Here is a 13,165-nt window from a genome sequence, read left to right on the forward strand (position 1 = left end):
CAAATGAAAGCTTTGTGTCCATTAAGCAATAACTCTTCTCTCCCACATCCCCTGGTAACCTCCAGTTTACTTTCTTTGACTATGAATTTGCCTCTTCTGGATGTTTCATAGACTTGGAATCATACAGTATTTGTTCTCCTAGTTCTGGCTTCTTGCACTTAGCATGATGTATCTAAGAGTATGCTCCATGTATGTATAGCATGTATCAGAACTTCATTCCTTTTTATGACTGAATGATTTTCCATTGCATGTATAAGTCACCTTTGGTTTATCCATTCATCTGTTGATGGACCACTTGAGTTATACATCCCTTTTGGCTATTGTGAATAATGCTGCTGTGCACATTGGTGTACAAGTATCCGAGTCTCTTGTGTGCATTCCTATTCATTCGTGTTATTGTGAGACTCTGCGTTCCAGGTTATGGAAGTGATGGAGAAGAGGGGCAGAGATGTTCCCTTCCTCATGCCTGGGCCGTGGTCTTGGCCTGGGCAGAACTGGTCTTTCTGCACATCTCTTCTGCACGTGTCCTTTGTTGCCACTGGACTCTGGCTTCCTCCCCTGTCCCTTTTTTATGCCTGTCTACTCTCAAACTACCTGCACCTTTTCACCTCACCCAGAAATCTCAAAACAAATGCTTATTGGCTAAGTGTGAAGAAATATGACCCAAGTATTTTTTTAAAAGGGTTCTTACTAACATAAATGAGTTACATTCTGATGACGGAGATTCTACCCAGGCCATAATAAATAATCTAAAGAAATATTTTAGTACATAGGACTGTGAAATAAGGTGATCTAACCAGGGTCAGTTTCTACTACCTCTGCTGTTTTGTTTGTTTGGTCTTATACTCTTTTTAGGGCTGCACCCATGGCATATGGAAGTTCCCAGGCTAGGGGTCTAATCAGAACTGTAGCCACTGGCCTACGCCTGAGCCACAGCAATGCCGGATCCTTAACCCACTGAGTGAGGCCAGGGATCAAGCCTGCACCCTCATGGTTGCTAGTCAGATTCATTAACTGCTGAGCCACAACAGGAACTCCGACTTTTGATACTATTGATACTAATGGATCTCCAAAAAAGCTGTACAGGATAGCATTCTCATAGTATTAGAGGACTGATTTGCTCACCTTGAGGAAATGGGGCATTATCAAATTTAAAAATCTTTGCTCACATGGTATTTTAAACAGTGAATAATCATAAGTAGTGATAATATGGTTGTGAACACAGTTCTTCATCAATTACAATGATTTTAATAGTATTTTAGTATCAATAGTTGAGAGACTGCTGGATAAATCAGTCATTACTGTATCTTAAAATAATAACCTTTCCCACTTCCCTTTTTGGACCCACTCCCACCCCACTTTTCTGCTTCTCTTGGCAGTGGAACCTTGACGGTGTCATCTGTGACTCGCCATGTCAGTTCTCCTCTCATTCTTTCTTGCCGTCACTCCATTCAGACTTTCACCTTCTCTACCACTAAGACTGCAGTTGTCAAGATGTCATAAATGACCCTAACTTTACTAAATTCAGTGGTCAATTATCATATCAAACTGGCTTTGCAGCAAATTTGATACACACTCTGCGCTTGGTTTCCAGGCCACCAGGTTCTTGCTTTTCCTCCTGCTTAACTGAGTGCTCCTCATGCTCTTTTGCTAATTCCTTATAAATGAAGCAACAAATGTCAAAGGGTGCAGGGCTCAGTCTTTGGTGCTCTGTTTTTCTCCTTGATCTCATCCAACCCCATGACATTAATACCATCTGTATGTAGCTAGCTGACTTTCAATTTGTTACCTCCAGTCCAGGCTACTGTCTTGAACTATGGTCTTATATGTCCAGCTTCCCATTCAACCATCCCAATTGTATCCTTAATAGATATCACAAACTTAATAGGTCAAAAAACGAACTTCTCCCACTTTCCCCTCATACCAATTCAGCATCCACTCCTCCCCATATCAGTTAATTACAACTCCAGTGCTCAGGATCAAACCTTGGAGTCATCCTTGACTCATCACTTTCTCTCACATTCCACATCCAGTCTGACAGGGAATCTTTTTTTTTTTTTTTTTTTTTTTTTGTCTTTTTGTCTCTCTAAGGCCGTACCCACAGCATGTGGAGGTTCCCAGGCCAGGAGTCTAATCGGAGCTATAGCTGCCGGCCTATGTAACAGCCACAGCAACACCAGATCTAAGCCGCATCTGTGGCCTACACCATTGCTCACGGCAATGCTGGATCCTTAACCCACTTAGCAAGGCCAGGGATCAAACCCTTAACCTCATGGTTCCTAGTCAGATTCGTTTCTGCTGCGCCATGACAGGAACTCCTTGACAGAGAATCTTAAAGGCTTTCCCTTAAACTTAAATCTGAAATCTGGACACTTTTTTTTTTTTTGGTTATCATGCATTTTATTTTTTTTTAATTGTTATTTCCCCAATACAATTTTTTTTCTACTGTACAGCATGGTGACCCAGTTACACATACATGTATACATTCTTTTTTCTCCCATTATCATGTTCCATCATAATTAACTAGACATAGTTCCCAGTGCCACACAGCAGGATCTCATTGCTAATCCATTCCAAAAGCAATAGTTTGCATCTATTAACCCCAGGCTCCCAATTCATCCCACTCCTTCCCCCTCCCCCTCGGCCACCACAAGTCTATTCTGGTCACTTCTTAACCTTTCTCTGATGCCATCCTTGGGTAAACTACCATCATGTCCATCTCTGCCCCTGTCCTTTAATATTGATGTAAAACCCAGTAGCCGGAGTGGTCTCTTTTAAACCCCAAGTTACTGCTGTGCTCCAGTGGTTCTCGTCACAGGGTAAGACCTAAAGACTGCTGTGGTCTACAAGGACCTACATGCTCTGATTTCTGTCACTCTTCCCTTGCTCCCTCTGCTCCAGCCACACAGGCCTCCTTGTTTATGGATCACACCAGTTTCACACCTTTGTGCATGTTCTCTCTGTCTAGGACCCTCAGATACCCACATGACCCCTCTGGCCCCTCTTTCAAGTTTTTGCTCAAATGTCAGCTTGTACGTGATGTCCTATTTAAAGTCGCAAGCACCTCTCACCTAATTACACTCACACTTCCAGTCTCCTTTACCTTGCCCCATTTATTCCTCTGGGCATATTTAACACCTTTTACTGTACCGTATTATTCACTTATCAGCTATTCTTTTTTGCTGTTGTCTTTCTCTCCTAGTACAGTTCCCTAAGGGCAGGGATTTTTTTTCCTCCGTTTTGTTCACTGATGGTTCCTGGGGTCCTAGAATCTGCCTGGCACATAGTAGGTACTAGGTAAATAGTGAGTGCATGAATGAATTTTGAGTAAGGGCCCGCAAGTGAAAACTTTCATTTCTCAATTTTGTAGTTAATGGTTTTAAAAAGTTTAATAATAGAGATTAAGCAAGTGAATTTATTGATTGTACATTTATTAATTGTAGCTTTTCTTAAAACTTAAGTTTCAGATGTGCTTTCTTTTTCTAAACTTTCAGTTTCAGTTGTGGAGGATCAAAAGGGTATCATTCCTCGTGCTATCCAAGAAATATTTCAAAACATCTCTGAAAATCCTAGCATTGACTTTACTATAAAAGTGTCTTATATAGAAGTTTACAAAGAAGACCTAAGAGATCTTCTAGAATTGGAGACATCTATGAAGGATCTTCACATCCGAGAAGATGAAAAGGGAAACACAGGTAAAGTAGCCTACCTAACTGATAGCCTTCATTAGCAGATGGATATGATTTAATTCAGTTTCTGGGTATTTCCCAAGGATTCTTTAAAAACAGACATAGAAACAAAATGAATTTTGTTTTTACTTTTGCATTGCATAGCTTAATGATTACCAATAGCAGTGAACTCATCCAGGTGAAAAACAGAAGTTCAGACTGGTTGGTAAGATGAAATTATTAAGGTACAATTTAAAATTCAGTTGGAGTTCCCATCGTGGCTTAGCAGTTAGCGAACCTGACAAGCATCCATGAGGACGCTTGGCCTCGCTCAGTGGGTTAAGGATCTGGTGTTGCCGTGAGCTGTGTGGTAGGTCACAGATGCGGCTGGGATCCTGCGTTGCTATGGCTCTGATGCAGGCCAACAGCTATAGCTCCAATTCGACCCCTCGCCTGGAAACCTCCACATGCTGCGAGTTCAGCCCTAAAAAGACGAAAAGACCAAAAAAAAAAAAAAAAAAAAAAACCCAAATTGAGCTGACTCTTGATTAACATGATTGGTGGGGGTGGCATTGGGTTGTTGACCCTCTGCACAGTCAAAAATGCAAGGGTAACTCAATAAAAATGTCAAACAAATGCATTTTGGTTGTGAATGAGCATTTTAAGTGATAGATGGCAATCTTCAAATAGTTTACATGGTACCAAAATTTTTGCAGGATTGCTATCAGCTAGAGAATATTATGATCATTAATTTTTTTTTTTTTGTCTTTTGTCTTTTTGTTGTTGTTGTTGTTGCTATTTCTTGGGCCGCTCCCGCGCATATGGAGGTTCCCAGGCTAGGGGTTGAATCGGAGCTGTAGCCACCGGCCTACGCCAGAGCCACAGCAACGCAGGATCCGAGCCGCGTCTGCAACCTACACCACAGCTCACGGCAACGCCGGATCGTTAACCCACTGAGCAAGGGCAGGGACCGAACCCGCAACCTCATGGTTCCTAGTCAGATTCGTTAACCACTGCGCCACGACGGGAACTCCTGATCATTAATTTTATCTAGAGTGATAGTGTATACTTCTGTGCTGTCTATTTTATATTTTTGGAACTTTTATTTTTGTCTTTTTAGGACTGAACTTGCAGAACATAGAGGTTCTCAGGCTAGGGGTTGAATAGGAGCTGTAGCCGCTGGCCTATGCCACAACCACAGCCATGCCAGATCTGAGCCGCATCTGTGACCTACACCACAGCTCGTGGCAATGCTGGATCCTTAACCCACTGAGTGAGGCCAGAGATCAAACCTGGGTCCTCCTGGATGCTATTCAGATTTGTTTCCACTGAGCCATGATGGGAACTCCTAGAAACTTTTTTTTTTTTTTTTGAATTGCCATCTCATCTTGTTTACCTTATACTCTGATGTTATGTAGGGTAAACCTGTTTTAAAAATGACTAACCAACTTTATTTTTATGAAACTTTCATTTATCATTGGTTATGTACCAAAATTCTTAAATTTTAGAGTGGCTTGAGTATTAATGAAACACAAAAGAAACTGGTTTCTCCTAATTAGTCTACTACTGATTAATTCTTTTGAGTTATATATTTAGTTTATTTATTTATTTTTTTTTAGGGCCATACCTGTGGCATTTGGAAGTTCCAAGGCTAGGGGTTGAATTGGAGCTATAGCTGCTGGCATATGCCACAGCCATATAGCAATGCCAGATCTGAGCCAGGTCTGTGACCTACACCACAACTCATAGCAACACTGGATCCTTAACCTGCTGAATGAGGCCAGGGATTGAACCCACATCCTCATGGATACTAGTTGGGTTCTTAACCCACTGAGTCAAGATGGGAACTCCAATTTATTATCTTTTAATCAGTGTGATAGACTCCACAAATCAAAATACTGGAAGAGTTTTTCTTTTGTCAGCTGTCTTAAAGAATTGTGCGATGTGTCATTCAAAAAAAAAAAAAAAACCCAGATTGTTTAGAAAATATGTTACATCTTTTTTTTAATATATAATGATTTTTATTTTTTTCCATTATAGCTGGTTTACAGTGTTCTGTCAGTTTTCTGCTGTACAGCATGGTGACCCAGTTACACATACATGTATACATTCTTTTTTCTTACATTATCATACTCCATTATAAGTGACCAGACATAGTTCCCAGTGCTACACAGCAGGATCTCACTGCTAATCCATTCCAAAGGCAATAGTCTGCATCTGTTAACCCCAAGCACCCCATCCATCCCACTCCCTCCTCCTCCCCCTTGGCAACTGCAAGTCTATTCTCCAAGTCCGTGATTTTCTTTTCTATGGAAAGGTTCATTTGTGCAGTATATTAGATATGATATGACATATATTACATCTTTTAAAATTTAAACCTCAAAATGAGTGCCATCTGTTAGAATAATCCTGTTAGAAGATTATCTAAAATTATTTAATGATGTTGCTGATGTTACTTTCATTTGAAATGCTATTGATTTTTTTTAAAGGGACAATCTTGGCTGGGCAGCTTAGCAAACGATAACTGTGGTGTGGTTAATTGAACTCTGTTGGATTTTGATTAAACTTGATTTAAAACCTTGCTCTTGCCATTTTAAGTGATTGTTGGAGCCAAGGAGTGTCAGGTGGAGAGTGCAGATGAAGTGATGAGTCTCCTGGAGATGGGGAATGCGGCCAGGCACACGGGGACCACCCAAATGAACGAGCACTCCAGTAGATCACATGCCATTTTCACCATCAGCCTTTGTCAAGTAGAGAAAAATAGAGCGTCAGCCAAAGATGGATCATGGTATTCCCCTCGGCATATTGTCTCAAAGTTCCACTTTGTGGATTTGGCTGGGTCAGAAAGAGTAACCAAAACGGGGAATACTGGGGAACGGTTCAAAGAATCCATTCAGATCAACAGTGGGTTGCTGGCGTTAGGAAACGTCATAAGCGCTCTTGGGGACCCACGCCGGAAGAGCTCACATATTCCATATAGGGATGCTAAAATTACCCGGCTTCTGAAAGATTCACTGGGAGGCAGTGCCAAGACCGTCATGATCACTTGTGTCAGCCCATCCTCCTCCGATTTTGACGAGTCCTTAAATTCTCTCAAGTATGCCAACAGAGCACGCAACATTAGAAATAAACCCACCTTAAACTTCAGCCCCGAGTCGGACCGTATGGATGAAATGGAATTTGAGATTAAGTTGCTTCGAGAAGCTTTGCAAAGCCAGCAGACTGGTAACAGCCAAACTAGCCAGATCCATCGTGAGGGCACTCCTGATAAAAATAGAATCCATTCTCTTGAGGAGCAAGTAGCTCAGCTACAAGGAGAATGTCTGGGTTACCAAAACTGTATAGAGGAAGCCTTTACCTTCCTGGTGGACTTAAAAGATGCTGTCAGACTAAACCAAAAGCAGCAACAAAAACTGCAGGAGTGGTTTAACATGACCCAGGAGGTCAGGAAGGCAATTCTCACATCATTCAGAGGAAGCGGAGGCATTGGCAGCCTGGGCGAGGGACCGCAGCATATTACAGTGCTCCAGCTGAAGAGAGAGCTTAAGAAATGCCAGGTATGTAGACACCACTTTTGTAAAGAACTTGTTTAAGGATAAATTTATCGGGTCAAGGAGGAGTCATTTTGGAATTTCAGAAGGTCCCCCCCCATTAAGGCTGCGCCTGTGGCAAGTGGAGGTTCCCAGGCTTGGGGTCAAATTGGAGTTGCTGGCCTACACCACAGCCATAGCAGTGTGGGGTTCAAGCCGCATCTGCGACTTACACCACAGATCACGGCGACGCCAGATCCTTAACCCATTGAGGGAGGCCAGGGATCAAACCTGCGTCTTCATGGAAGCTAGTCATATTCATTTCTGCTGAGCCATGACAGGAACTCCAAATTTCAGAAGTTTTTAAAAAGGATTCTGTGTAAAACCTCATTTGCCTTTACTCTGTTTCTCCCTTTTCTTTTCATAGTGCTTTCTCCTCATAAATCATACCTTTCTGGGCTCCTCCCCCTTTCTCCTTTAAATATATTTTAATTTGTTGTATTTATTGAGTAGACTCTTGTGGACCTGGTCATTAATTTGTAGAATGAAAAGAAACACAGTTTCAGAAACAAAATTAATTAAATTTTATTGGGTTTTTATCCCTCTTTGGGTTAGTGCTGCTTCTTTCTTTCTTTCTTTTTTTTTTTTTAAGGGCCACACTTATGGCATATGAAAGTTCCCCAGCAAGGGGTCCAGTGGGAGCCTAAAGCTGCTGGCTTATGCTGCAGCCACAGTAATGGGGCATCCACCACATCTGTGACCTATACCACAGCTCACAGAATGCTGGATCCTTAACCCACTGAGCGATGCCAGGGATCGAACCTGAATCCTCATGGAAAATAGTTGGGTTCGTTACCGCTGAGCCATGATGGGAACTCTAGGTCAGGTCTTCTTGAAAGAAAAAAATACTTCATCCCTTGAGTTTGGAGTGTTGATTTTTAGACAAACAAATCATCATATTTCAAAAATATTTAAGGAATGTATCTACATATATGTATACATATTATATATACATGTGTTAAGACTTACATTAACCTACTTTTCATTGAAAAAAATGAGCCACTGCAGTGACAATGCTGGATCCTTACCCTGTTGCTCCACAAGGGAAATCCCTCATCAGAATATTCTTAAGTGAAACTGGCATTTGTTTGTTTGTTTGTGTTGTGAATGCACAGCAGTGAAGAATATAGTGACTACCACAGCAGTTTGGTGACACTTCCTTTGTTCACACTAGGAGCCAGCCCCTTTACCTGTCATTGTTTTTGCACCATCAGTGCAAGTGTTACCATGGTGGAAAAAGCAATTATCATTTTAGTATAACTAGGAAAATGGTTTTGCCCCATGGACACCCTGAAATGATCTAAGGGTCATGCTAAAAGGATCACTACTGAATGCCCTAGGAGAACTGCTACTCTGTTATAAAGCTTTAATATTTAAATATAAGTGTAGTCTTAAAATCATGGATTTTTTTTTTTTAAGGCAGTAACACTGCCCTGTCTTTTTCTTAAATAGAGCAGGCCCAGCCTTTCCTCTTTGGTTTAAGAAACTGGCAGAACAGGAAGTACAAATGATAGGAAGCTTGAACTTCAGTTCACTATAGGAGCTGGTGGTAGGAAGCATGCCTCTAAGGTGGCTATTGGAAGCCCACAAAACCCACCTGCTTAGCGGTGAGGTGTGTAGTAACTTCTCTCCGTCTGTTGGAAACTCTGTGTTTATACTTGCTCTAGATTATGTACTCTGGATTATGACTTCCCAAAGATATTAACAGTCTCAATGAAAAATGGTACCCTGATCAGATTGTTTTGGGGAATTCTAGACTGCAAAAAGCAAAAATCCCAAGACTTCTCAGAATTTTGAAAAATGCTAATGTATATTATAAATCTCAAAGCATTTAGCGTTTCCCAGTTTTATAAAATGGGTTCCTTCTTTTGATCTGCAGACTTGCAGGGCTAGTAATCTTTGGATACCACTGAACAGCAAGTAGAAAAATGATTGGTGTCATTCCTTACCCCATATGTCCCTTTAAAAAAAAAATTTCTTTTTGGAGTTCCCATCATGGTGCAGCGGAAATGAATCTGACTAGTAACCATGAGGTTGTGGGTTCGATTCCTGGCCTTGCTCAGTGGGTTAAGGATCTGGTGTTGCCGTGAGCTGTGGTGTAGGTTGCAGACGCAGCTTGGATCTGGCATTGCTGTGGCAGTGGCTGTGGCCCAAAGCTGTAGCTCTGATTAGACCCCAAGCCTGGGAACCTCCATATGCTGTGGATGAGGCCCTAAAAAAGACAAAAAAAAAAAAATTTTTTTTTTAGGGCCGCACTTGCGGCTTTTGGAAGTTCCCAGGCTAAAGGTCAAATCAGAGCTGTAGCCCATCTGAGCTGTGGCTGCAACCACAGCTCACAGCAATGTTGGATCCTCAACCCACTGAGTGAGGCTAGGGATCAGACCTGCATTCTCATGGATACTAGTCAGATTCATTTCTGCCAAACCACGACAGAAACTCCTAAAGAATTGTTTTTTAAACTTCCTTTTCTGTTCTTTTTCCCTGTGGGAGATAGAATATCATAGTTAAGAACATGGGTACCAAAATCCCAACACTTGAATCCCAGCTCCTCTGCTGATTAGCTCTCTGACCTTGGACAAATATTGAACCTCTCTGTGCTTCCATTTCCCCATCTATAAAATGGAAACGCTTAAATTATAAGCTCCATGTAGGGTTGTTTTGAAAGCTGTCAGAGCATCTTTAGTTCCCATAAAATCATGTGAAGGATGCCTGAGCTGTAGTAAGGCTCAGTACACATTAGTTTATCATGATCTTTTCATTTATTTTTCACCTGCCTCTGCCTAGGCTATACATTTGTGGCAGCTGAGGGATTGGACTCAGTTGTCATAGGTAGGGCCACATGCCAGGGATTCTATAGACAGATCAATAAACTCATCTGTTCAGGGAGTCCGTGGGTCTGTGCATGAAGAAGCATGGACATTCTCTTTGCTCAGCCCTGCCTCCCTGGGCCCATTAGGCAAGAAGGTAAGTACTGTAAAAAAGCCAACCTGAGATTATTAGACCATCTCACAGGTAGAATAACTTCCTTTAAGAGACATTGTCAAACTATCATTAAACCATGGTTTCTGTGATACTGTGTGGGCTTCCTTGAATATTTTCTTTTTTCTTTCTTTCTTTTCTTTTTCTTTTTTTTTTTTTTTGGTCTTTTTAGCACCATACCTGCAGCATATGGAAGTTCCCAGGCTAGGGGTCAAATCAGAGCTATAACTGCTGGCCTATGCCACAGCCACAGCAACGTGGGATCCGAGCCTCATCTGCAGCCTGCGCCACAGCTCACAGCCAAATTGGATCTTTAACTGAGCAAGGCCAGGGATCTCACCTGCGTCTTCATGGATGCTGGTCCTGTTCATTATTGCTGAGCCACAGCGGGAACTCCTCCCTTGAGTATTTTTCATGGTGAATATCACTTGTGCTTTCTTTCCCTCCTCCCAGTGTGCGCTTGCTGCTGATGAAGTAGTATTTAATCAGAAGGACCTGGAGGTGAAGGAACTAAAGAATCAAGTGCAGATGATGGTACAAGAAAACAAAGGACACGTTGTATCTTTGAAAGAAGCGCAAAAAGTGAATAAGTTACAGGTAGAGTTTCTTAATGTGCCTCACTTGGTATATTTCATTGGAATAGTAACTAAATGGAATTGCATTTTCAGTGATGAGTGGGAATGTTTGCAAAACAGTTTTCATAAGAATTCTGAACACAGGCACCTGAAAGAGTTATTACAGTTTCCCCCCTAAATTGGTATAAAGGAAAATATTTTTATTGTTAGTTTGACTTATATTTCAAAAATATAAAGCCTAATACCTAGGAAATTAGTTTGCAAATCATATTATGGTTATCTTTTCTTTATACTTTTCCCTTCCGTTATTTGCCAAAGTAATAGCCAATGTGATATTGTTCAGTGATGGAAGGTAAACACATAATTTAAACATTTTAATTTATTAGATTATCCTTAACCCACTGAGCAAGGCCAAGGATCGAACCCGCAACCTCATGGTTCCTAGTCGGATTCGTTAACCACTGTGCCATGATAGGAACTCCAACAATCTTTTTCTTAAAGCTTATTGATATCTGTGCTCTCATTAACAAGCCTTATCTTGTCCCAACTCCTTCCTCTGAGAATACTTTTTATGTCATCTTCTAGGAGCTTTATTGTTTTGCCTTTCACATTTAGCTCTACTGTCCTCCTGGAATTGATTTTTGTGTTTGGGTTAAAGTAAAGGTCAGATTTCAGTTTTTTCCATATAGATATCCATTGATTCCAGCATCATTAATTGAATAGGCCCTCTTTTTACCACTGTTCTGAGTGCTTTTTCATAAGTCAAAGTTCATTTGTGCATGAATTTATTGTGTATTTCTGGGGCATCTGCTGTATCCCATTCACTTGTCTATCCTTGGACCAATGTCAGATTTCTTATTTATTGTGAGTACCTAATAAATCTAGTTATTCTTCAGAGCAAGGCCTTCTGTTCTGTTTCCCTCCCCTCCAAGAGCATCTTGATTGTTTCCTATAAATTTTAGCATCAGTTTGTCAAGGACCACAAACACACACACACACACACACACACACACACACACACACACACACCCCTTATGATTTAAGTTGGAATTGCCTTAAATCTATAAGATGCATTTGAAAAGAATCAACAGCTTTTGATCATGAGTCTTCTTACTAATCTCTGAACATGGTATGTTCCCCCATCGACTCATGTTTTCTTTGTTTTTTCTCAATAACAGTTGTTGTGTATGTCTAGAGGTATTGCATGTCTTTTGTTAGATTCATTCCTAGGTGCTTTACTTTTTTATCTGACTGTAAATGGAGTCTTTTCAAATTTCTACTTTCTTAATTGTTTGTTGGTATGTATAACTGTATTGATTTTTGTATGTTAATAGCTTATATCCAGCAACATGATTAAATTCACTTTTTAACTGTAATATTTTATGTAAATTCTTCTGGATTTTCATTTACAATTGTGTCACCTTCAAGTGATCACATTTTAATTTCTCCCTTTATAATCTTTGCACCTTCCATTTGTTTTTTTACCTTTCTTCATTGACTGATATCTTCAATACAATGTTGAAAACAAGTGATGACCACAAGCATCATTATCTTATTTCCAACCATAGAGGAAAAGCTTTCATCATTTCACTATTAAGTAGCATGTTTGCTGTGTATATTTTTAAAATTTTGTTATTTAAAAATTTTTTTTTATTGTAGTTGATTTTGCTGTAGATATCTTTAAAATTTATCCTTTATTAAATGAGGGAAAGTTTCTTTGAGAAATTTTATTATGGATGGATATGAAATTTTATCAAGTCGTTTTTCTTTAACATGATCTTCCCCTTTTATTCTATCAGAGTGGCGAATTATATTGATTTTTCTAATTTTATTTTTTTTTAATTATTTATTTATTTATTTATTTATTTATTTGTGGCTATTTCTTGGGCCGCTCCCGCGGCATATGGAGGTTCCCAGGCTAGGGGTTGAATCGGAGCTGTTGCCACCGGCCTAGCCAGAGCCACAGCAACGCGGGATCCGAGCCGCATCTGCAACCTACACCACAGCTCACGGCAACGCCGGATCGTTAACCCACTGAGCAAGGGCAGGGACCGAACCCGCAACCTCATGGTTCCTAGTCGGATTCGTTAACCACTGCGCCACAACGGGAACTCCGATTTTTCTAATTTTAAATCGATCTATGTATTCCTGGAATAAGACCTTTTTTGGTCATGATGCACTATTGGGTCAGGGGTCCCCGAGACCATCCTTTGGTTGAATGACACACTAGAGGACCCAGCATACAATTGTGCTCATGGCTAAGGTTTATTACAGTGTGGAGTTCCCGTCATGGCTCAGTGGTCCATGAGGATGCAGGTTTGATCCCTGGCCTCCCTCAGTTGGTTAAGGATCT

General features: G+C 40.7%; 1 protein-coding gene across 5 annotated transcripts in view; it reads left to right on the forward strand.

Annotated features, from left to right (window-relative positions):
* KIF27 (kinesin family member 27) overlaps positions 1 to 13,165 on the forward strand; it is a 91,768-nt gene that overhangs the window by 14,846 nt on the left and 63,757 nt on the right. For all 5 annotated transcript variants that reach the window (XM_021064656.1, XM_021064653.1, XM_021064655.1 and 2 more), the window contains exons 3-5: positions 3,495 to 3,695; positions 6,267 to 7,225; positions 10,691 to 10,834. In XM_021064656.1, the coding sequence (XP_020920315.1) occupies positions 3,495 to 3,695; positions 6,267 to 7,225; positions 10,691 to 10,834 (1,304 nt within the window). The remainder of the gene's footprint in view (positions 1 to 3,494; positions 3,696 to 6,266; positions 7,226 to 10,690; positions 10,835 to 13,165) is intronic.

This window comes from Sus scrofa, chromosome 10, assembly GCF_000003025.6.
Source record: "Sus scrofa isolate TJ Tabasco breed Duroc chromosome 10, Sscrofa11.1, whole genome shotgun sequence".
Classification (NCBI taxonomy): domain Eukaryota; kingdom Metazoa; phylum Chordata; class Mammalia; order Artiodactyla; family Suidae; genus Sus; species Sus scrofa.